Below are 26,105 nucleotides of genomic sequence, written 5' to 3'. Positions count from 1 at the left end.
AAACTAATTAGCCTGGAGTAGTACAGGGACAAAGCCAGGGGTCATTAAGATAATTTTTAAGAATCCTTTTGAATGGGTTGGTATTTGTGTTAGTTCTGATGCTGTGAGGTAGTGAATTCCACATTGTTGCTACATGATGAGAAAATTGCGAGTCACCTGCTGTATTAGTGGATTTAGACACTTGTAGTAGAGATTTATTTGTTGAGTGAAGACTTCTGTGGTATGGGGCTGGAGAATATTTAGAAGGACACGTTTTTTTTTCAGGTTGATGTACTAGTTTGTGTGCTAAGGTTAATTGGTTATAGGATAGAAGTTGTGGGAGTTCTAACCAAGAGTTCTTTTAAGGAGTGACAGTGGTGGGTATGATGTGGGCAGTCAGTTACAAATTTAGCTATTTTATTGTTGCCTGTTTCAAGTTTAATTAAATCTGTCTTTTTAAGGTTGGTGAGAATTGGGGAAGCATACAGAAGTGTTGATAGAAGATGGGTTCTAGCAAAGGCAACCGTAGAGGTGTTAGATACTTTTTATTTCTGTAAAGAGTAATTACAGTTGACCAATATTTCCACTTATTTCTTCTTTCAATGGGCGAATCACATAATTGCAGCAGCTGAATTAGACAGTTCCTTGTTAAGTCAGTCTTACTGATGATGATGACGACAATGATACCACACATGGAGAACTAAGTAAGCAGAAATGTGAAGTCATATCGAGTGAGTTTTAATGTAAGATATTAGTGCGCACAGCAGTTGTCATAACTAGATCATTAAGAAGTAAAGTTTGTATGTAGTTATAGATGTGACTGTTAGTGGTTATAAAAGCAATTCAACACGATTACAGTTAATACTTTCTATTCTGGCACTGGTATAGAAACCTCAACAGAGGAAAGGAGAAAGGCACTATTAAAGGATGACTTATTGTCTATAATGCACTAAAGTAATTTTCATGAAAGAGTTTTTCCTTGGTGTGGGTGGTTTGTGCCCACTGAGTTGATGGGGGATCGTAGTCATAGTACAAGTTGCTAAATTTGATGTGGTAGTTTATTTTTGTAAATATACTATTACAGAAACTGATATCTTAAGGAATATTAGAGGCTTGTCAAGCCCTGACTGTCTGGATCATGGGTAGCAGATCTGTAGGAAAAGTACATGAATGACCTAGAAAATGACTGAAGAGGGTTTTGATAGGGGCTGTGCATTGTCCTGAATGGGAACAAGGAAAAGACCGCTAGCTTTCTTAATTTTTAAAATGTGTCCGTTATTGACCCAGAAATCTGCTTCTTATGTTTGAGGAGCATATGTTGGCATCAAATGTTAATAGGCGGATAGCAATTTGATTTTGCAAGGTAATTTTTCCCTCTGTGTCTACTGAGCAATACCCTCCCCCATTGTGAACCCCTAGATCGGAGACGACAGCAATACTAAGGCACTGCCATCCAGAGAGTCATGAAGGAGTCAGTGCTCTCACTTGCATTTGATGATTTGAGTAGTGAGGGCATTTTTAGTTAAGCTCTAACTCCACCTCTGTAGCTGATCTGAGCACTGGGGCCTACTATGCCCTTCCCCTCAGTGTGATTGCTCTGACTCGCATGTTGATGAGGGCTACCATCACTGACTTAGTAAGCCAAGCCCATATTCCTTATCAGTACCTGTAGTTTCGTTACCTAGAAGCCCCAACACACGTGGTGAAACAGGCGATTGGATCATTATTTCCATCTCCTGGAATAGGCATAGGAGGGAGGCCTAGGAACAGTTTCAAGGCCATGCCTTTTTGTAGTTTGGTACACATAGCAGATCATGAGTTCGGGCAATGTTTTTGGTTTAATAGCAGAGTCTGCCAGCCATACAGTCTGTTCCAAAATTCATCAGAAAAGGTCTAGGTTAGATGCGGTATGTATGTCTGTGAAACATTAGCTAGTTATTGTTGCATTCAGTCATACTCAGCTAGAAATTTATCTAAAAACTGCACACTGAAAAGAAAGATAAGGTAAAGGATTAGCTGCAAGGTGTACATTTCCTTAGACTTGCAGAGGAACAGGATAAAGACCTAACCAAAACATGATGGCAATCAGAAATCCTTCAAGTTAAGAACCACTCAAATAGGACTACATCAACTGATGGCTTGTTTACAGAATTATGGAAGTAGTATCTTGAAATAGTCATGCCCATGCTAGAAACAATATTTAATAAGATTTTGTCAAAAAAAATTACCGGATTCATGGAGACAGGCTGTACTGGTGATCAATGCAGAAGAGTAAACAGCCCCTAGGGTGGCTTCTTCGTGTAGGCCCGTATCCATATCGATTCATAACTATAAGCTTTTTGTTACAGTGACCAGGTTGGTGAAGTCATTTTCAGGGAAGGTTGATGAAGGCCTGTGTGGATTTGTTGGATGGGGGGACAGACATTTGATTAATATCCTGAAAATTGCCATTGTCAAGCCGCATTTGCACCACACTATGCAGAAGCTGGGTTGGTTGTAGTAAATCTAGGCATTGAAAAAGCTCCTTTGTTCATTTCACACTTTGGATGTCTTTTTGACTTAACACAAAATGAGAAAGTCTGCCTACTGTCTCCAAGTGACCAGCAATGAGAGGGGATAAACTAGTCGAACCTCATACCATGTCCACTCATTGGAGAAAAGCATATGACAAGATATTTGAATATTTTTCCAGCCAACCCTACAACATGTGCAATACAAGTTAAATAACTCAGTCTGGATAATTGCCATTTCTTCAGTGCCACTTCACTCTGATTAACACATTTTTCCTTGGTAAGATCTTTGCAAATGTGGCTACTTGCCCATTAGTAATTGTTCAATGCATTACATTGGATACCACAGTGAGCGCCATGACAAAACCTGTATCCAGTTTTCCTTTTACATTTCAGTGCATGGTTAGTCGCCAAAGCAGAATAGTTAGTTGCGAATGCTGCTCCTGCTATCAGAGAGACTTTTGTAGATAGTGATAATAACCTACTGTCCAAATGAATCGATTTCTGCCTTAAAGAATAAGATTTGTGAGCCCACTCTGTAAAACAATACCACTTTTTCTTTTTGTGAGCACTTTGTTGCCACTGTCTTCAGTGATGTTCAGCCTCATTGGTCTGCCACTCAGGGAGTCCTTAGTGTGACGATGAGAGGCAGTCAGAAAGATGTGCAATCCATGCTGCCATGGAGGCTTCTTGCACTGAGTGATGTGCAAACTGAGGACATTTCTGCCTACAAGCCTACACTTGCATGTGGTAATGCAATAAATTATACCACTGTTCCGTTCTGCTGGGGTAGGCTAGATGGAAGTAGTTGTTCAACCCCCAGCTCTTGAGTTACAGATCTAATTTAAGGGATTTCGGATGTAGTCTGGGCTTTATCCTTCATTGTGAAATATCTGCTTTAGAATAATACCATATTCACAAGTAAGAAAGCAGTGAGAGTGATGCAACCTAGGAATGCTTCAAAATCTTCAACTGCAGTATTCCCAAAATGGGTAGGCAGAGAAAGTTGTAGAAAACTGCAAGTTATAGATAAACCTTAAGCATTCCATACATGACTGGCCCTGTTGTGCTCTTCCCCCATATAATAAAAAACAATGGTGCAGCTAAAACAGTGATCCCACTTTTTGTACTGTATTCCTCAACATTCTGAGGATGTCATGGTGTAAACAATTTACTTGTGCCAGTAACTGCGAAGGTTGATTCACAGGTTAATTACTGGGGACAAAAGTAGGACGCATTCGATAAACAACGTGGTTGTACTTTTGGGGTGTTAATCAACTGCAATTAAAGGTTGAAGTTTGTTACAAATCCCTGTTAATGAAAGCAGTTTGTTCATCAAAGCACCTGGTTTCTGGAATATTATTCTGTATTGCAGATTGGAAGGTTATAGGTATTGAACATTGGTATTCCTTGCTACTGAGTTTGTGACAGGCTTACAAATTCTAATTGAGATGCTTTGTGAGGTCATTAAGGGTTTAGGTAAACAGTATTTACCCATAGGAGCATGGAAACTATTTTGTCTCTGATATACTCAATCTAGGTTATATTTACTGAGAAGTGCACGAGTGCAGTTAGTAGTATGGCATATGTTTATTCTGAACTTTCCCACAAACATACTCCCAGCATTCTCTTAACTTACAGCTCCTGTCTCCTTGACTCACATAGCTAGACTTTGCTGTACAGATTTTGAATCTGTTTTAATATTACTGTAATTTTAAAATTCAATGGTGTGGTACTGATAGTAGTTTTTAGAACAATAAAAAATGTAGACTACTTTTATTCTAATAGCCCTCTCAAAATAACCTAAACAGGCATTTCAGCGTCAGGTACATGAGCGTTTAACCCAGCTGGAGCTTATTAACAAACAGTACAGACGACTTGCTCGTGAGAACCGTACTGATGCAGCCAACAAGCTAAAACAGATGGTGCATGAAGGGAACCAGCGATGGGACAATCTCCAGAAAAGGGTTGTGGCTATCTTAAGGAGACTTAAGGTGAGTTTGATACTTTTGTTGTTTATATTTGCAAACTACTTAGATCTTGGTATATTTTTATTTCACTGCAGTATGTGACAAAGGTAGTGGTGGAAATTGTATGGCATGGAGTCATGATCTGTTTGGTAGTTCTTGAAATCTGCAATTAGAAGTATAGTGAATTAATACTGAGCCATTCACGCTAGCAGTAAGATTTGAGTTGTGTGTGTTAATACAGTGTGGCTTTGTGTTACTGCTGCTTGCTTTAGCAGTGAGGCATTTTCCAAGTGTTCCATACAGGGGGCATCACTTAGGAGTATGCCTATGTACAGAAACTGTGAAGTCCTATGCATGGCTGAAAGTAAATAGTTAAAAAAAATCTCCTGCTCTGTTCCATTTTATTCTTTTAGCCTTCATGAATCCTGGGTTTCATGCCGTTAGGAATCCACATTATGCTTTTCCCTGATCTCTATCTCTCCAGTATAGCATTAGTTTGTGTAAAATGAGAAAAGCTAATGATGAAGCAGTAGGTATTAGGTACCCAGAACGTATATGGCTTAATGTATGGGACCCTTCGTAGATGGGTGCAGCTATGCCATCTTGATCACCACTTGGCTCCTGAGACTTTTTTTTAATCTGATTTAGAGTCCTGAATAGAAATGGCTAGGCCTAGAGCCCAAATATGCAGAAGACTAGTGGGTTATCACAGCTGCAACAAGATAAACAGTTTTACTTTAGCACAAGAAATATCAGGAAAGTCTCCTGTATGAATATACTAAGATGAGCTGAAGAACTGAAACATGATATGTATGTCACAAGAAAAAGAATGTTTATTACACAAAACAATGAATTTCCAAAAATCAGAGGTTCTTTTCTTTAGGAATGAATGCTGCCAGGACTGTTCAACTTTGTCATCAAACATGTCTAGGGAGAACTAAACACCATCTTGAGCAAGGCTTGTGTGCACTATCAGAACCTGCAACCAAGAGTAAATGCTGACACAGTGTTTTAAGCACACACCATCGAGAGTCTGAAAGGAAAAAATATACCAGATTATAGAGAATTAGAATGTACTTTAATAACAAAATCCCACAAAACCCTGTACCAAATCAGTACCAATGAAGAGCAGCAGAATTCATTTAGCAGTAATAGCAATTTCAGACTTGCTTTCATCCACAATCAGCAGTGGACTTTGTCAGAACAAAACAGGAAGTACAACAACCACTCATTTTATGTAAAAAGTCACATGACCATTGCAATATATATATTATCAACAGTAAAAAATGGGAGCAATTTCATCACAATAAGTAAACATTTTTGAAATTTAAAACACAAAAGTATTTAAAAGCAATGCTATCATCATATCATTAGTGACACTAATTAATTGTACAATAAATATCAAAAATTCAGCATTTAATAAAAATTGTAAAACTTTATACATTAAATTACCTGGTCCTAAGACATACCTTTTGTAACTCATCAAACCAATTGTAAAACATATAATGATGAAAGTATATTGTAACATTCATGTGACTTTTTATATAAAAAATGGTTCTTGTACTTTCCATTTCCATTTCTGATCGTGGGTGAAAGCAAGTTTGGAATTTTTACTGCGGTGGTGGTGCTGAAGTAGCGTTGTCACCTCACAGTAAGACGTTGTCCTGTTCGATTCTCTGCTAAAGCATCTTCTGTGTGGAGACATGCGTGAATGGGTGTACCTTCGTTGAAGGTTGTGCATCAGGGCTGGCAACTCGGTACGTAAAAATCTACTGCCAATCATTAGCGGACCGGAGTTCCGCTGTGGCGACCCCTAACCAGGAAAAGCCGAAAGATACAACAACATCTACAGCTAAACAAGTTCTGCTGATCTTCATTGGTAGCGATTTGGTGCACATTTTTGAGGGATTTTATGTTATTAAAGAATGTTTTGATTTTCTATCCGCTGATGGACTTTTTTTCTTTCTGGCTGTCTACGGTGTGTGCTTAAATACTGTTTCAGCGGTTATTTTCATTTGCTTGTCTAGGGAGAATCCTTTGGGTGTAAACACTACCAGAACCATTGGATTTGTATCCACAAATGACAAATCTGCTTTTTTCCTGTATTTGTCATTCCCTGCAAGTAAAAAAAGTGTATAGACCACATATCCTTCGTACAAATATTTACTAGCCATATGTTCAAGACAGTAATTAGACCATGTGGCTTTGCTGTTTCACGTCTAGTGGTTAAAAGGTAACAGTCTTACTACTAAATATAAAAATATCAGTGAACAGAACAGAGAACTTCCATTTCTTGGTTGTCAGTTTAGCAAAGAAAAGGCTTTGACGTGCTAATGTGCTTCATCTTGTAGCCCTTCATTTTCTTTTCCCCTCTTAGTCTCCATTTTCCTAATGTATGTCATTTAACTAGACAGTTCTCCTGGAGTCCTCTGTGAAAAGATGTGCATGTGCCTAGTGAGGTTGCCCATTTACAAAGGAGAGATGTGTTTAAAGACTTGTATGTACTTGTGATTACAGGTAATGCTAAGATAAGGCTTCGTTTTCACTCTCTTTAGTATTACTTTATACCCCAAAAGTGGTCTCTTGGGAAACACCATAACTGTAATTTATTTCCATTCTGTCTTTGTTTCACAGTGCTTTATTTTATTTGTGAACTAGGTGACCCCACTAGACACAAGTGTCCCCTTTCAGGGGTGACACAAGAGTACTCTCTCTGGTTGTGTGACACCATAATTTGACACATCCTAGGCGTGGGGAATGTGGTGGTTTTGTTTCTGTGTTCACTTTGTAATGACAGTGCTGTGAATCACTGAATTCTTAGACTATATGGTGCTTCACTTTCATTGAATTACTCTGGATTATGTTAACTGTAAGTTTCTAAAAAGCCTTTTGTGATGGTTTCAAATATATTTATGACAAAATAGTTGACTGCAATTTTGGGAAGTATTCAAAGTAGTTGATGTTCTTCATGTTTCACTGTTGCAGTCATTACAATTGGGTTATCCTGCTGGCAGGCTACCCGCAGTCGGCCTGAGTTCCAAAGTCTAGGTCTGGCGTCGGCTGCTGTCGCCTCCTCCCTGATGTCAGTGCGCCAGGGGTATAAAAGATGTAGCCGACGCCATTTTCTTCAGTCTTTCTTGCCGTGCGGTGCCTGAAGCAAAAGCAGTTCGCAAGTGCCGGTCGGCTGACTCCTGAAGTTTTCAAATTCGAATTTCAGATCCGAAGTCTTCATTAAAGCTAAGTACCCCATTGGGGAAACTTTTTTCTTGCTCCAGACCGATGTCCGAAAAAGTTAATAACTGTATTTCTTGTGGGAAGCAAATAAGTCATAAGGATTTTCATTCTTACTGTATTCCTTGCCTAGGCCCTGACCATAATGTTGCTAGTTGTCGGTTTTGTGCCAGATTTAACCAATGCACTATTAAGCGTCGGTACGATTTTACATTTCATTACTTTGGCAGAAGATTCAATTATATAATGCCATTGGATCAGCTGACTGCCGGAGCTTAAAAAAAAAACGAAAAGAAAAGGACAGGCATCCGAGATCCAAAACTGATGACGAGGCTTCTTCTAGGCCTGTCGCTGGTTCTCAGTGAGGCGCTTTTGCAGCCCCTGATGCCCACTACCTCAGAGCCACAGGCCGCTTCCGTCTCTTACGTGGAGCCGACTGGGCCCCTGGAAACTCAAGGTATTGGACACTCGGAAATCATTCCCTCAGATGGGTCTGGAGCCGCTGAGCAGGCATCGGCTTCTGAGGGTGTTTTCAGGCCTACACAGTTATATGTAAAACCTACTTCAGCTATAAAGGCAAAGACTAAAGCAATCCTACTTCAGCTATAAAGGCAAAGACTAAAGCAGATCTAAAGACAAAGAAACAAGTGCAGCATTCACCTGGACAGGCCTCCATGCCTAAAAAACAGATGCTTAAAATGGGCGAAGACCTTATTACTTTGATTAGGGGTTCTCATCCCCCTCCTGAAAAGAGGCCTAGGCAAGAGTTAGAATATGAATCTTCAGACCAGGTTTCTATTTCCTCTGATTCCTCCTCTGAACAAGATTATTCTGTTCCTCCCTATGAGAACTCTGATGCTGAAGAATCTATTCCTTCAGCCTCCCCTCCTGAGGATTATTCTTTTGGGGAAACACTGCATACTATGAGGGAGCATTTTCACTGGGAGAGCCAAGACTACTCAGAATCCAAGAAAAGACTCAGAGATTTCCTTTTATTGCCCCAGCACAGGCCCCTGGCTATTCCACCTGTTTTAGACATTGTAGATGATGTATTTTCAGAGTCCAGTTTTTCTCCTGACTCTTTACCACCAGCTCCGGTTAAGCCGGACAGATACTACAGTGTTCCTGATTCACACAAATTTCTCTATAAGAACCCTGCAGCAGACCCTGAAACCATCTCTCAGGGTCCCAAAGGGGTCAAGGCTTCTACTGCAAAAAACCCTATCCCCTCTGATAGGGATTCTAGAGCCCTAGACAGATGGGGCAAAAAGATTTATACCTCTGCTACCTTGGCTGTAAGAGCCTTAAATTGCCAATTTCATATGCTTAAGTATCAGCAATATCTTATGTCTTTGCTTAAACAGAAAATGCCTGCAAGTACAGAATCTGCAGACAATAAGGAAATGCAGGATTTATTGCATGCAGCTGAACAAGTTGGAAAGCATACTTTGCAATATGGTTTTGATTCTCTTGAGGCCTCCTGCAGGGCCACTGTTACAGGTTCTGTCATTAGGAGGCATGCTTGGTTAAAAGAACAGAATTTGCCAGATCATGTTAAAGCAAAACTATTAGATGCTCCTTTACAGCATGATACTTTGTTTGGTGCTAAAGCAGAAGAGGTGTTGAAGAAAATGGAGGACAAAGCCAAATCTATGCAAACAGTCAAGGATTTCTTACAGGTACAGCCTCCCAGATTTATCAGGAACTGGCCTACAAAAAATTGGTCCTTTCCAGTGTCAGATAGATCACAAAGGGGCAGATACAGATGCCCCAGAGGCAGATCGCAGCCCATACAGATGCCCCAGAGGCAGATCGCAGCCCCAAGGCTCATACAGGCCTAAACAATGGGGTGCTTCTACCTCCAAAAGCGGAGAGGAAAAATCACAGCCATGCAGAAAACAGTCTTAATGACTTCCTACTTCCAGCACCAAGCACTTATCTTTTGGCAGCCCCTTTGGGAGGAAAACAGCACTTTTTTCACAAAATTGGCGCATGATCACCCAGGACAAATGGGTTCTAAATATAGTTACACAAGGCTACAGGTTCCACTTTCACACCCTGCCAAGGCAAAACGGTATGCCAGATCTGCCACAAATTCAATGGGCATAGGCACAAAAACAAGTTTCATCCCTCATGGACATAAGGGCCATTCAACAAGTACCAAAACAAGAGCAGGGTCAAGGATTTTATTCGAGACTGTTCTTGGTACCCAGAAAAGACAAAGCCTGGAGACCTATACTGGACCTATGTATTCTAAACACATTTCTGGATATTCCAAAATTCAAGATGTTGACTCTACAGCAGCCTCTGCCCATGTTAGGCAAGAAGGCTTGGCTTGTGACATCTAAAGGAGGCATACCTGCATGTCCCAATCAGACAAACGTGCAGAAGATACCTCAGATTCAAAGCTGGCTCAATGCACTACCAATTCTCTGCACTGCCCTTTGGCTTATCTACTGCACCCAGGGTTTTCACAAAGTGCCTGGCACCAGTAATTGCATTTTGCAGACAAAGAGGAATGCAAATATATCCTTACTTGGACGACTGCCTTATTCAAGCGGAGAACAAGGACCTTCTACTACAGCATCTGGCATTTGTAAAAAGATTACTGACAAGTCTAGGGTATACAGTAAACGAAAAGAAATCAAAACTCGTACCCTCTCAAGAGATAATATTCCTGGGTGCAAGCTTAAATACAACTGCCCAGATGGCTTATCTCACGCCAGACAAACACAGACAACTGACTACTTATTTCAAAATGTTGGCAACAAAGACCCAGTTACATGCAAGAAACATTCTGCAGGCCTTGGGTTTCATGGCATCCTGCATTCTGCTAATTCCATATGCAAGACTGCATATGAGGAAAGTTTAATGGTATCTAAAAAGTGTTTGGACTCAACATTACCACAGCCTGGAAACAGTAATTACCCTCATTCCCTGCCTGCAACAGGAGTTTCGATGGTGGGCAAACGCCTGTCACCGCAACACGGGACAGCCATTCACCTTACCCACAGCCAGGCAGACTTTGACAACAGATGCATCAGATTACACCTGGGGGGGGGGCATATGGCAGGAAAATGTATTCAGGGCACATGGTCCACAAGTCAAATGCATCTACATATCAATCAAAAAGAGATGCTAGCTGTTCAAAATGCCCTGACAGCTTTCAAGGATCAACTTCACCCAGGACAACTACTAATAAGGACGGACAATACTACAGTCACGTGGTACATAAACAAGCAGGGAGGCACACATTCCTACCCCCTCTGCAGACTAGCCATGAACTTGTGGCAAACAGCATTGACTTACCAAGTACATCTGCAAGCACAATTCCTGCCAGGAAGGAAAAATACTCTGGCAGACGAACTAAGCAGAAACCTTATGGATCCCCACGAGTGGAAATTGGATCCACAAGTCTTCAGCATGATAACAAGGACCTGGGGATGTCCGGACATAGACCTATTTGCCTCCCCTCACAACTACCAACTACAAAGATTCTGCACAAGGACTTATCACAAGCAAGCATGGAAAGTGGATGCACTCTCTTTCTGTTGGAAAAATCTAACAGTATATGCCTTTCCTTCTCTGCCTCTCCTCCCCAAAGTACTCCTCAAGGTCAGACAAGAGAAACCAAAAATGATACTGATTGCCCCAGACTGGCCCCGCCAGCACTGGTACCCAATCCTAAAGAGCTTGTCTCACTGCCCAGCCTGGACATTACCTCAAATGCCTCACTTATTGACTCAACAAGACAGTCAGGTACTGCACAGCCAACTCAAAACCTTAAACCTGGCGGCATGGCAGACAATATAGCCTCTCAAGACACACCTCTCTCTAAAGCAGTGATGGATGTTATTTTGGAGGCCAGGAGGCCTAGCACCAGAAAATCTTATGCAGACAAATGGAAGAGATTCTGTGCTTGGAACCAAGCGCAAGGTATTGACACAATTGTTCCAAATATTCCTCAGATTTTACAATACTTAACTGAGATGCTAGATAAAGGGCTTTCTTTTTCATCAATTAAAATTCATGCTTCTGCCATTTCAGCTCATTACAGTACAGAACCACCTATTTTTTCACACCCCTTACTAAGGCAGTACCTCAGAGGGGCCATAAACATAAGACCTTCAAGGAGAACACCAATACCTGCACGGGACCTCAACTATGTCTTGGAAAAACTCACACTACCTCCATTTGAGCCAGCATCTGCAGCTGACATAAAATTCTTATCCTGGAAAACAGCTCTGCTACTAGCAATAACCTCCGCTAGAAGAGTCTCAGAGTTACAGGCACTCATGGCTGTGGAGCCTTTTATCATTTTCCATCCAGACAGGGTTTCGCTGAGGACAAACCCTACATTTATGCCTAAGGTAGTGTCCAGTGTCTCCCTTAATCAAACAATCCATTTGCCTACTTTTTATCCAAACCCACAGAATAAGAATGAGAGAATTCTGCATTCCTTGGCCATTCACAGACAGCTACGCTTCTACTTGGACAAAACTAAAGCTTTCAGAAATACTGATCAACTCCTAGTGGCATATGCAGCAGCATCACAAGGAAAGCCTATCTCTAAACAGACTATTTGAAAGTGGATAGGCAATTGCATTCGTTTCTGCTATTCACAGCATGGCAAATCAGTGCCTAAGGACATTAGGCCACACTCAACCAGAGCAGCAGCCACTTCGGCAGCCTTTCTCAGAGGAGTACCAACCAAAGACATCTTAGAGGCTGCAACCTGGAGTTCAGTGCATACCTTTACAAAGCACTATCACTTACCTCTCTACTCTAAATCCAGGGCAGGCTTTGCCACTGCAGTTCTGCAGCGTCTTATAGCCTCTCTTAATCCTATTTAGCTCCAGCCTCCCAACCTTAGCTTTCGGATTCAACCCAATTGTAATGACTGCAACAGTGAAACACGAAGAACATAGTACAGTTGTGTACCTACCATAAATGTAGATGTTTGAGTGTATTCACTGTTGCAGTCTAGGTTACCCCCCTCCATGCCCCCTTTTCTTTGCTGAGATTTATCTGTACTTCTCTATCCTATACAACCTATGTGGTATATTTGCTTGTAGATGAAGGAAAAGTTGTTTTATGTGCATGCATGCTTATTGGCATAAATTAGCCTACCAATTTTGGAGCACCTGACATCTGGGGCAAGAAAAACTAAAGAAAATAGCATCGGCTGCATCTTTTATACCCCTGGCGCACTGACGTCAGGGAGGAGGCAACAGCAACCGACGCCGGATCTAGTCTTTGGAACTCAGGCCGACTGCGGGTAGCCTGCCAGCAGGATAACCCAATTTTAATGACTGCAACAGTGAATACACTCGAACATCTACATTTATGGTAGGTACACAACTGTACTTTCTAGCAGGTTTGCATGCCACCTACCCAATTTTCTTAGTTATGCGTCAGGCGTAAGTAGCCCTGCTCATTTATCTCTGGCTGAGAGTTGAAAAGTCATAGATCTTTTAAAAACAAATTGAAACAACTTTGTACCTCTAATTATATTTATAACAGCAACACTTTGTGGGCCAAAGTTATAATGTTTACTGGTTTGTTGGTGTAGTAGTGCAATATATCTGATGCTTTTCATATAAATATTTCCCAACAGTCAACTCTTTGGAAACGCATTTCACTTTAGCTGTTGTGTGTTCTTTGTAGCACACTGTTGAACACAAAATAAACACAAGATCCAGAGTGTAAAATTGTGGGTAGTGACTAACAGTGCAAACTACACAGAGTGTGTGTTTTCCCCTGTCTGATGCAGATTGACAAGTTTATTTTCTAAAACATGATGAGATTTGAATTAGAGAAAGATGGGTGGGACTGTCATGATTTGTGACAGAGAAACTAGAAGTGAAAATATTGAAAGGTACTGAAGGGTTTCTGGCCACTGAACTATTGCTAAGTAATATTATGGGAAGACGAAAAACTCTGGAGACGAGGTTAATTACATATCAAGGTGGTAGACTTCTCCATTAGTTGTCACACAGAATGTAGTAGTTTAAAACCAGTCTCTTATCATGCTACATGATAATTATATACAGTAGCTGTTGCACAAGGATTATAGGAAGCCATTTCATTTAAGTAAAGTGTATCTTGATGTACTGTGGGTGTGTCGGGTTTGGTTTATTCAAAGTCTTCTAGTAAATGAGCCTGAGGTGAGTAAACCCAAGAAAAGCAGCTGGTCTTGATAATGTAATGGGAAGGGTTTTAAGAGACTGCGCTACCCAACTGTCCACTGTACTAACACATATATTCAAAACATCCCTGAAACTAGCCACTGTACCCAGTTACTTAAAAAGTATGACAGTCATTCCCTTACCCAAGAAATCCCAACCGACAAGCCGAAATGATTACCGGCCAGTTGCTCTTACATCAACAGTAATGAAGTGTTTTGAGCAGTTGATGAAGAACCATCTCTCTTCAAGCCTACCTACAACATTGTCTACATTTCAGTTTGTTTATAGATCTAGCTGCTGCATGGCTGATGCAGTAGGTAAAGCACTTTGTGAATCCTTGGCACATCTAGAGAACAAGAATTGCTATGTCAATCTGATGTTCATTGATTTTTAGTTCCTTCTTTAACGCTGTCATCCCCCAGAATCTGTTATCAAAGCTGATCCAGCTGGGCAGCAGCACCCCTCTATGCAACTGGGTACTGGACTTTCTCATCAACAGACCCCAGAAAGTGTGCGTGGGAAATAACAGTTCAATCAGTATTACACTGAGCACGGGTGTCCCTCAGGGCTGCTTCTTGAGTCCTCTGCTGTTCACCTTGTTGACACATTATTGCAATGGTCAAGCATGAATCCAACAGTCATAAATTTCCCGGATGATACCACTGTCATAAGTCTTGCCAGACAATGGTGAGGAAACAGCCTACAGGGATGAAATGGGACATCTGATAGGCTGCTAGTGAGACAGCAGCAATCTGGGCTCAAATGTAAGCAAGACCAAAGAATTAGTAGTGGACATCAAGAGGACTCAGGAGATGCATCAACCTCTGGAAATTAAGGGGGTGCCAGTGGAAAGAGTCGAAAAAAACAAGTTCCTGGTGGTGCACATCTCACGTCAACTCATATTAGCCACACAGTGAAGAAGGCACAACAGCGTCTGCACTTCCTATGGAAACTGAGGAAGCCAAACCTGTCTCAGTTCATCCACAAAGCCTTCTACAGGGGGACCATCAAGAGCATCCTCTCAAGTAACAAAATAGTTTGGTATGGTAACTGCAAAGCATCTGACCGAAAGGTTCTCCTGAGGGTAGTGAGGACAGTAGAAAAAGTCACTAGTTCCTCACTACCATCCATGGATGATCTGTACAAGACTCGGTGTGTGGAAAGGGCTAGGAAGATAATCAACAGTCCCACTCACCCTGTCCATGGCGTGTATTTCCTTGGGCAGGTGGTATAGCAGCTTACACTGCAAAACATCTAGACTAAATAGGAGTTTCTTCCGTCTGTCCATAATGCTGCTGAACTTGAATGTATGGCATGACAGCAAATAATCAGATTAATGTGCCACTTACTATGAGGTATCATCTATATTAATTGCTCTGGTAAGTTGCTTCAATAACTGTTAGTTAGCCTGATCTCTTATGCTATTACTTCCTGAATGCGCAATAGTTAGGAGTGAGTCAGCACTCTATACATGTGCAATCTGAACATCAGAATATCATACAACTGATAAAGTGCAGTAGTCTACGCAGAAACAATGTGAAGTCATAGTCTTGCCATGCTAACTAGTATAATATTGTCTAATGTTGTCCTGTCCATTTGTGGTAATTTATTGAGTTAATTTATGGTGTTGTTAATATCTTCATTATTACTGTATGTGCATTAGTCTTATTGTCATTTAAACTGTATGTTCATTATGTCTTGCATGGGGACCAAAGCAACATAATTTCGTTCCGCTTGCACTGCTGTATATATCTAATCAACAGTAAAGTTTACTTTGACTCTGACTTTAAATGAGTTGAAAGGGAGTTACCAGTTTTGTATTACATTGCTGACAAATATTCAAGTTTGCAAAGTTGTAAAAATAGCAATGTTTTTAATGAACATTTAATGTGATGTTTTCTGAAAATTCAGAAGTCCATCTCTCCTTCCTTTCTGTTTAGTTCATGAAGCTGCCTATGTATATGATCTCTTCTTTGCATATTTTAAGTTGTGTGCCTAAAAAGTTTGTTAATGCCTACCCACAATATTTTATTCCATCTCTGTAACATAGCTGGGGTGGGATGAAGAGAGAATGTTCAGCCATCCAATCCCAATTGCTCTTTAATGCATACACTGGCTTTTAAATGCCGGTATTGCTTCTGTGGTCAAATCTGCTGTAACACTCCATGTGTGATATAAACTGTAGCATCTGCTTACTACAGGTTACATTAAGAAAAAAATATTGGTTTCTGTCTTTTTTAACATAAAATCTGAGCGCTGTAATGCTCCCTGCATGGTATAAACTATAGCAGCTGCTTGCTTCCGGTGCTTCCTGTAAAAGAATGATCTGTTTTTGCATTTAAGAGCAAGAAGTTCCCTTAAGTAAAGAGTTTATATAGCTTAGAGTCATGCTCACAATTAAGGGCAGGGGAGACCAGTGAACAGATGCAACAACTTCTGCAGTTAGGTGTTCTGCTGCACTGCATTGGTGAAGTGAAAAGTGAATTACTGAATGAAGCCCTTAAGTTACTTATCAAGTGTTGTTAAACTTCTCTATGACTACAGGCTTTCCTGGTGACCAAAATGATGAGATCATGGTAATAAGTGGGTTCTCTCCCAGGGATGTTCATCGTGTTTCACTGTTGCAGTCCTAACAAATGGGTTATCCGGTTCCCGGTAGCTCTCAGTCGGCCAGAATACCAAAGGTAAGTAAAATGCCATTGGTTTCCGTCAGCTATAAAGGACGTCAGGGCGTCCGATACAAAAGGAGGCAGCCGATGTCACTTCCTCTGTCTTCCTTGCCGCGGAGCCCAAAGCAGAAGCTTTTTATGCACAAGTGCCAGTCGGCAGTTTACCTTTGTTGAATTCTAACTACAAAGAGTTGAAGTTTACTACAGCCCCGTTGGGGATCCTCTTTTCTTGCCTTAACGAATGTCAGAAAAAGTTAATAATTGCGTTACCTGTGGAAAGCATATTCCCCATAGAGATTTTCATTCCTATTGCATTATCTGTTTAGGCCTTGATCACAACATTCCCAGTTGTAATCATTGTGCCTCATTTAGTCAGTGTACTATCCATCGTCGGGCTAAGATTTTGGCTAAGCATTTTGGAGTTTGGCCTAAGTTTGTGGGTATGGCGTCCACTGGTCTTCATGCTTCGGATATTCCCAAAAAAGCGTAAGGACAAGGACCATGACAGGCCTCAGAAAACTAAGTCCTCGGATGAGGCTAAGTTGGTAGTCAGTCAGGCGGGAGCCAGTGAGACACATTTGCAGTCGCTGCAGTCAGTAGATGTACAACCTCAAGCTTTGAGTCTGAGTCCCTTAGGCCTTTGGCATCCAGTTTGTCTTCTGACCTTATAGGTTCATAGGTTCATAGGTTCATACTAGGCTATCTGCCCGAGGGCATTTACAAGCCTAGCCCATAGTTTTGTGGCTTACGCCACCCCTTTAGTATGGGGAACTATACCCATTATTTTGCTGTGCCTCTGTCGAGCAGTGACACTGAGGTAATTCCTGGGGTATATCTGCGATCTCCCATCCATTGGTCAAGATTTCTCTTGAACAAGGCCAGCGAGGTGCTCTGCCTCACATATACCGGGATTTTGTTCCACAGCATAGGGAGTCTTTGGGTGATGAATCTATCCCTCCAGCACGTCCTATTAATAGCCATGTCGAGGTTTAAGTCTCCCGCCCTTGTGGCTCTGACGGATCTAGATTTTTTGAGGTGAAGCATATTCATCAAATCTGGGTTTGACATGGCCTTGTATGTTAGGCAAAGGTCACCTCTGAGCAAGCGGTAAGCGACTGAATAGAGCTGGAGTTCTTTCAGTCGGGCAGCATAGGACAAATGTTTGAGATCCTTTATCCTTTTGGTGAGGAACTTTTGCGGCCTCTCCAGCTGCTGCAAGTGTCTGGTCAGATACATTCCGAATGGGGCATTGTACTCAATCATTGGTCTGATGAGTGATGAGTATAGGGAGACTATGACCTCCCTTGATCTAGATGAGAATCCCTTCATGATAAGGTGGGCAATGTAGAAGGTCTTCCTAACTACTTTAGCTACATGGGTGTCGAATGACAGACTACTATCAACCTAGGTCCCCAGGTCCCTGATAACTTATTCTGTGCTCAGTGGATTGCCACCTATTTGGTAGCTAGGGGTAACCTTGTTTTTCCCGAAGGGTATGACTATGCATTTTTTTGGCATTTAACTTTAGGCCATGGCTCTGGCACCAGTTATCCGTTTCTGTGAGACCCTTCTGAAGGATATCTGTGTCAGATGTGTTTCCTCTCCTGCTGGAGCTGGTACCACTAAGCTGACTCCGGGGTCTGAGGCCTCTGCTTTGCGACCTGACAGCAAACTTCTTCCTTCTACTCCTACTGTTTCTTCGGTGGTTGCCAGGCCTCCCGAGTCCTTCAGGCTTGCAGGCAATCCTTCCATCCATAAGCCTGTGAAAATGCAGGCTCCAGTCCCTTTTAGTTCTCCTCAGTCCCAGATGGCTAAAATGGCTAATGATTTGTTAACTCTTATCAGAGGTTCTCAGCCTCTCCCTCCTAAAAGGAGTAGGGAGGTTTCTCCTGAGGTTTTGTCCTGTTCAGGATCTGTTTCTTCCAGCATTTCTGCTGATGAATAGGAATTTTCTCAGGCTTTTTCTCCCTTTGAGGATTCAGATGCAGAGGAATCCATTCCTTTGGCTTCTTCTGCGAAGGATTTCTCTTTTGGTGACACTTTAAATACCCTCAGGGAACATTTTAAATGGGAAAGCCAAGATTATCCCCAATCTAAGAAATGGATTAGGGAGTTTCTTGATTTACCTCAGCATAAACCTCTTGCTATTTCCCCCTCTGTTGGAAGTTGTTGATGATGGTTTTCTGGAAAATTCCTTGTCTCCAAATTCGGTTCCCCCTGCTCCCAGGAAACCTGGCTGGTACCACAGAGTCCCTGATTCTCATTTATTTCTTTTCAGGAACCCGTTGGTGGATCCAGAGGTTATTTCTCAGGGCCATAAAGGGGTTAAGGCCACTGTTACCAGGAATCCTGTTCCATCAGACAGAGACTCTAGGAACCTAGATAGGTGGGGCAAGAAAGTTTATACCTCTGCCACCCTAGGTTTTAGGGCTACCAATTGTCTTTTTCATATGCTGAAGTACCAACAGCACAACTTGGAGGCTATTAAGTCTAAGATTGCAAATGTACCTCTTTTGGCAGAGAGTAAGGACATGCAGGATTTGTTTAATTCAGCCACTCTGGTCAATAAGCATTCTTTGCATTGTGGTTTTGACATCCTTGAGGCCTCCAGTAGGTCTACGGCCACTGGATCTGTTATTAGAAAGCACGCTTGGCTCAGAGAACAGCCTCTTCCAGAACCTGTAAGCTTTTGGATGTACCTTTGCATAAAGACAATCTTTTTGGCAGCAAAGCTGAGGAGGTGCTTAAGAAGATGGAGGATAAGGCCAAGTCCATGCAAACTGTTAAAGACGTTCTGCAAATTCATCCCCCTCGCTTTAGCAGGAATTACCCTTCCAAGAGTTGGACCTTTCCTGATACCAGCAGACAGAACCGTTCCAGGACTAGGGGTTATAAATCTTTTATGGGACAGACAGCTACCCCTCAAAGGTCTAGGCAGTGGCAGGCTTCGACTTCTAAGGCAGGAAGCTCTAACCCTACATCTCAATCAAAGCACTCACAATGACCTTTTACAACTGCTGCCTGTTCTTGCTTGCCTGGAGAGTCCTTTAGGGGGAAGGATGGCCCTTTTTCAGATGTCTGGGCCTCTATCACAAATGACAAATGGGTGCTCAAAACGGTGACCCTGGGGCACAAGTTTTCTTTCCACACCTTCCCAGCTCCCAAGGGATTCCCAGACGTTCCTCCAAACCAAAAGGCAGAAGTAGAAAAACAGATTTTGTCTTTGTCTCATCTGGGAGCAATAGAATCAGTTTCTGCTCAGCAGGTAGACCAGGGCTTTTATTCCAGGCTTTTCCTAGGTCCAAAAAGAGAAGGAACCTGCCGTCCTATCTTAGATCTTTCCATTCTGAACTCTCTTCTAGTAATTCCAAAGTTCAAAATGCTCACTCTGCATCAGTTGCTACCAATGCTAGAAAGGGATTCCTGGCTGGTAACCTTGGATCTCAAAGAGGCTTTTCTGCACATCCCTACCAGGGAAAGTTGCAGGCAGTATCTTTGTTTCAGAGTGGACAAGCAACATTATCAATTCTCTGCGCTGCCCTTTGGCTTATCTACTGCTCCCAGAGTCTTCGCAAAGTGCCTGGCCCCAGTCATTGCTTTTTGCAGGCCGAAGACAATTCAGATTTGCCCATACTTGGACAATTGTCTGATTCAAACAAGTGCTCAGGAGCAGCTATTAAAGGATCTGGAATTCGTAAAGACTCATCTCTCTTCCCTGGGTTACACTCTAAACGAGGAAAAAATAAAAAATGGTACCATCCAAGGAGATAACATTCTGGGGAGCGAGTCTGAACACAGCCGCCCAGATGATATATCTCACCCAAGAGAAGCCAACAACTCTTTCAGTTTACTTCAAGGACTTGGCCAGCCTGTCCCAGCTCCTGCAAGGAAATACCTGCAAGCTCTGGGATTCATGGCATCTTGTATTCTCATGATTCCATATGCAAGACTGCATATGAGGAAATTGCAATGGTACCTCAAAAACATTTGGTGTCAACACACACAGGACCTGGATATGATGATCCCTCTGCTTCCATCTCTGCAGACGTAGTTTCTATGGTGGGCAGCAGCCTGTCTACAAAACAGGGGTATGCCCTTTTGGACACCTCTTGCCACTCAAGTTCTGACTACAGACTCATCGGACTATGCCTGGGAGCACACCTGGATGGCAGATGCATACAGGGACGGTGGAACGCCCAGCAGATGCACCTGCACATAAATCTAAAAGAGTTGATTGCAGTTCAACAAGCCTTACTAGCCTTCAAGCACCTTCTTTCTCCAGGGACCTTACTTGTCAGGACAGATAACACCACAGTCATGTGGTACATCAACAAGCAGGGAGGGACTCGCTCTTACCCCCTGTACAGACAAAGCATGAATCTTTGGTCCATGGCAGCATTCCTGGATCTGCATCTCCTAGCTCAGTTCCTTCCAGAAAGGCTCAATGTTTTGGCAGACCGGTTGAGCAGGCGAAACCTGGATCGTCATGAGTGGCAGCTGAACAGGACAGTTTTCTACTGCATCATTCAATGTTGGGGCACACCTCAGGTGGATCGTTTCTCCTCCCCGGACAATCACCTTCTTCTTCTATTTTGCACCAGACAGCATCACAGCAGGGCTTGGAGAGTGGATGCTCTGTCCTTCCCTTGGAAGTTGCTATCAGTTTACGCCTTCCCTCCTCTTCCTCTTCTACTCAGAGTGTTGTTGAAGATCAGGGACGAACGTCCACAGACTATTCTCATAGCTCCGGACTGGCCCAGACAGCAGTGGTATCCGGTGCTTCGCAATATCTCCCAATTCCCTCCTAGGCATCTTCCTCTGAAGCCAGACCTTTTGGTTCAGGAAGGGGGAATTATTCTGCATCCTCTTCTTCAATCCCTTCACTTGGCAGCATGGCTCATAGTTTGACTCCTTCCTTATCTTCTTCCCTTTCCCAGCAGGTCATTGATGTGCTTAGGGAGGCCAGGAGGCCTAGCACTAGGAAGGTCTCTGCTGTCAAATGGGAAAGGTTTTCTCATTGGATGCAGGCTAGAGGGGATTCTTCTTCTCAGCCTACCCTCCCTCTGATCTTGGAATACCTGGCTGAATTGCTTCAGGGTGGTCTTTCCTTTTCTTCTATCAAGCTCCATGCTTCAGCCATTTCTGCTTATTGTTCTCTTGAACAACCCATTTTATCTCATCCCTTGATGAAAATGTTTCTCAGAGGTGCTTGTAACTTAAACCTTCCAGAAGGGCACCTATTCCAGCTTGGGATCTTATTTTTTTTCTAGAGAAACTCACTCTTCCTACTTTAGAGCCAGCTGCCTCTGCAGATTTAAAGTTTCTCTCTTGGAAGACTGCTTTCCTCTTGGCTATAACTTCAGCAAGGTGGGTTTCGGAGCAGCAGGCATTGATGGCTGTGGAGCCTTTTATTATTTTCCATCCAGACAGGGTCTCTTTGAGAACCAACCCCTCCTTTATGCCTGAGGTGGTTTCTAGCTTGACTCTTAATCAGTCCATACACCTTTCTACCTTCTTTCCTAATCCTCGAAATGAAGGTGAAAGGATCCTGCATTCTCTTGATGTGCACAGACAGTTCAGGTTTTACCTGGACAGGACTAAAGACCTTTGGATATCAGCTCAGTTATTGGTCAGTTTTGCCCCTGGAGCTCAGGGCAAGGCTATTTCTAAGCAAATCATTTCCAAACGGATTGCACATTGCATCAACTTTTGTTATTCTTTTCATGGCAAGGTTCCTCCTCAAGGGGTTAGGACTCACTCAGCTAGAGCAGCTTCCACTTCTGCATCCTTTTTAAGGGGTGTCCCTACTAAAGATATTTTGGAGGCTGCCACATGGTCTTCTGTTCACACTTTCACAAAACATTATAATTTGCCCGTTTTTCAGAGCCAGGACAGGGTTTGCCACTGCTGTGTTGCAGGGCATTATCTCCAACCCTTGATTCTGTTGGTTCGTCCTCGCTTCTCACTGGGCTTTGGTAATCAACCCATTTGTTAGGACTGCAACAGTGAAACACGATGAACATAGTACAGTTGTGTACACTTAACATAAATGTAGATGTTCATGTTCGAGTGTATTCACTGTTGCAGTCCTGGTTTCCCTCCCTCCTTCCCCCCTTTTGGTCCTCTCCTATTCTTTTTTCCTGAGGTACAGGCTGAACTGGATATTATTTGCCAAATTTGCATTTGGCTTAGCCTTTTTTCTGGGGGCTTCTGACTGTTATGGCAAGAAAGACTGAGGAAGTGACGTCGGCTGCCTCCTTTTGTATCGGACGCCCTGACGTCCTTTACAACCGATGGCATTTTTACTTACCTTTGGTATTCTGGCCGACTGAGAGCTACCGGGAGCAGGATAACCCATTTGTTAGGACTGCAGCAGTGAATACACTCAAACATCTACATTTATGGTAAGTGTACACAACTGCACTTTCCTAGGCTCACTTTGCATTATAAAGTAAGCAACTTGGTAGTCTTGCAAGATCTACTTCTCTTCTGGGTTCAGTACTCCGGACATATTAAATTTACTACCTAGAAAGAACGAGGAAACCTGTCATGTTAGGTATCCTGGGCACAACCCACTGAGGGAGAGGCATCTGAGCAAAGAATGAGCACATTGAAAAGAAGACTGTGTCACACCTCTGGTCTGGAAACACCAGTGCCACTGAGGGATCCTGCACAACAAGCTAGCGACACTTCTGCAGATAGAGGAATCCAGTTTGCTGTGCACAGCTTGTACCATTCCAGTGCTTTGCAGGACAAGGGGTTTAGAAAGTGTGTGTGTGTGTGTGTGTGTGTGTGTGTGTGTGTGTGTGTGTGTGTGTGTGTGTGTGTGTGTGTATATATATATATATATATATATATATATATATATATATATATATATATATATATATATATATATATATATATATATATATATATATACATATATATATATATGGGTTCATTGCATAATCTCTAAATTTTAAAATATCGAATTTCAAAATCTCGAGACCATATAGCTGAAACCCCTAAATACCGAAAGACCAAAAGCACAAATTTCAAAATCTAGAACACTACACTAAACATACACCACACACATACACATACACACACCTTTGCCCAAAACACAAATACATAAACCTACACTACATACAAAAGGGGGGCAAGCCCCCTGCACCCCTCCATGTGGGGGACTGTGCCCCCACACCCCCCTACTTAAATATTCAAACTCCAGGTTGCACTACACAGACAGACACACAAAAACACCACCACACACCTTCATTCCCCTCGCACACATACATCACAGTCACAACACACACTTACACACACTAAAGCCCCTAACCAACACACTTAAACATAGATACTTACCTGACCTTCCACCTATCCAGTCACAAACCGCAACACCAGAAGCGCTACTTCAACATCTCTGAACTCCGGGATTTTGAAATTCGCGCTTTGGTCTTTTGGTATTTAGGGGTTTCAGCTATATGGTCTCGAGATTTTGAAATTCGATATATCAAAATTTCGAGAGAATGTAGTGAACCAATGTATATATATATATATATATATATATATATATATATATATATATATATATATAGATAGTGTCAAAGCAGGAGTCTTAGTATTTCACTGGTTATACTTAATTAGTACGAGATTGGTGTACAGTGGTGTTAAGAACGTTTCTTCTTTTCTTCACTATGTGATCGTGGACTTAGTTTGGGGTGTACTGTGGGCTTTCCCCATGAAAAAAAAATGGATTTTGGAATGTTATTTCAGTTTTTGAAAGAAGGTGCTTCTTGATGAACTGTGGTGATTTGTTGGACAGTGAAAGGTGGATTCCATTATAACTTAAATAGCCAATGCAGTGATATAGAATATGCATAGGTGTGTGTGATTGGCAGTTGTAAGTGTGATCACAAAGAGCAGCTTTTCTTAAAATAATTCAAATTAAAAAAGTCAGTTAAAATATTTTTGTGTCTGGGAATGTCCACCCCCCCAATATACCCACCCTGCATTTTATACATGTTAAGTCAAGAATTACCATATCTTATTGAAAGGAGAAATCTGAGAGAGAGAGAGAGTGAGTGCAGTCTTGATATTTAAGTAAAGTACATGAGAATTGCACATTGATGATTGCATATATTGTCAAATATGTCTCAATTAAACATTACATGCACTGTCTCACTTCAACATTGCATGCGCTCACAAGCACATATAACCAGACACACACACGTGTATGTGTGTATATGTATGCATGTCTGTATACACATAGACGTGTATAGCTATGCTTTGCCCTTGTTTTGTTGAACATTTTATTGAACATCAAACCTGGCATCTTTGGCTAAAAACCAGAAGAGTCAACATTTCCAGTGTCAAGAACATTGAAACTAATCAAAAACTGAAGTTACCTAATGGTATGGACCTAGAAATGAACACATTGTGGGTCGTCTGGGAGATGTGTTAGATTGATGTTCTTGCCTCAATTAATGCCATCTTATGCTGTCTTCATTGAGGGAATGTACATTTTGATAGAAAGAACTCAGTTATACCAGGGTAAGTGTGTGTCTGTCTGTATGTGTCTGTCTGTGTGTGTGTGTGTGTGTATTATACATATCTTTTTTTTTTTTTTTTGCCTGGGCAGTGGACTTGAAGTGAGCATGTTTGTATTGCCCTCTTTGTATGATTTACTGTAGTAATTAATTGGTTCCCATTTTCTGCCTGTCTGTTCTTAAGAAAACAAAAAATAGAAAGTCACGGGCATTTGGAAGCCATATAGCTGAAACACTTGATGTCCTTAAGGGGTCATTTGCATATATCCCATGGGCCGCTGTTACAGGAGGTTTAAGGCATTACACAGTGAAAACTCTAGCTTGGCTAGGTTTTTCTACTAGTTTTTATTATTTCTATCCGTCATAGTGACTGATATTTTAATTACTGTAACTTGCCTTTTCTTCTTGATTGCTTTCTCATCTCTTTGATGAGTTTAGTGTCAGTAGGCTTACCATATTGTTCTTGCTCTGTTGGTCAGCGGGACAGAGGTGTGCTGGGGAAGTGAATTTGAATGGCAGCATGTAAGACTTTTCTGAATATTTTTGAACTGAATCTCTATTACAATAGAGTGTATAAATGTAAATTTTAAAGGTAGCATAAGTTGACATTAACTATATTAATTGTATTCCTTTTTCAGAACTTCATCAACCAGAGAGAGGAGTTTGAGGGGACAAGAGAAGGCCTTCTCATGTGGCTAACTGAAATGGATCTTCAGCTTACTAATGTTGAGCACTTTTCAGAGAGTGATACTGATGACAAAATGCGGCAATTAAATGTATGTATATAGCAAAAATTAAATTTATACCAAAGGTAACACCTTATGAGTTAAACAAAGTTTAATACATTATGTGTTAAACAATTGACAGCATTATTAGCTGTTCTGAATTCTCTAAAGCTACTGTCCACCAGCAGTTTGGCTTGTTATTTGTCTGGGTTTGCATTATTAAGTACAGTTAGGAATAACTTCTGCTACGTGGCATCTGTTTGCCTTGCAATGAAGTTATAAATGATCAGTCTGTTAATTAT

General features: G+C 41.7%; 1 protein-coding gene across 1 annotated transcript in view; it reads left to right on the top strand.

The window, feature by feature from the left end:
- The window catches only part of SYNE2 (spectrin repeat containing nuclear envelope protein 2), a 3,814,665-nt gene that overhangs the window by 3,604,003 nt on the left and 184,557 nt on the right, over positions 1-26,105 (top strand). The window contains exons 123-124 of the mRNA XM_044073561.1: positions 4,301-4,483; positions 25,717-25,854. Coding sequence (XP_043929496.1) covers positions 4,301-4,483; positions 25,717-25,854 — 321 coding nt within the window. The remainder of the gene's footprint in view (positions 1-4,300; positions 4,484-25,716; positions 25,855-26,105) is intronic.

The sequence above is a fragment of the Protopterus annectens genome, chromosome 6.part0 (genome assembly GCF_019279795.1).
Source record: "Protopterus annectens isolate FY-2018-M chromosome 6.part0, PAN1.0, whole genome shotgun sequence".
Lineage (NCBI taxonomy): Eukaryota > Metazoa > Chordata > Ceratodontiformes > Protopteridae > Protopterus > Protopterus annectens.
Note: the sequence above shows the minus strand (reverse complement) of the source record. Positions and strands in the feature narration are given on the sequence as shown.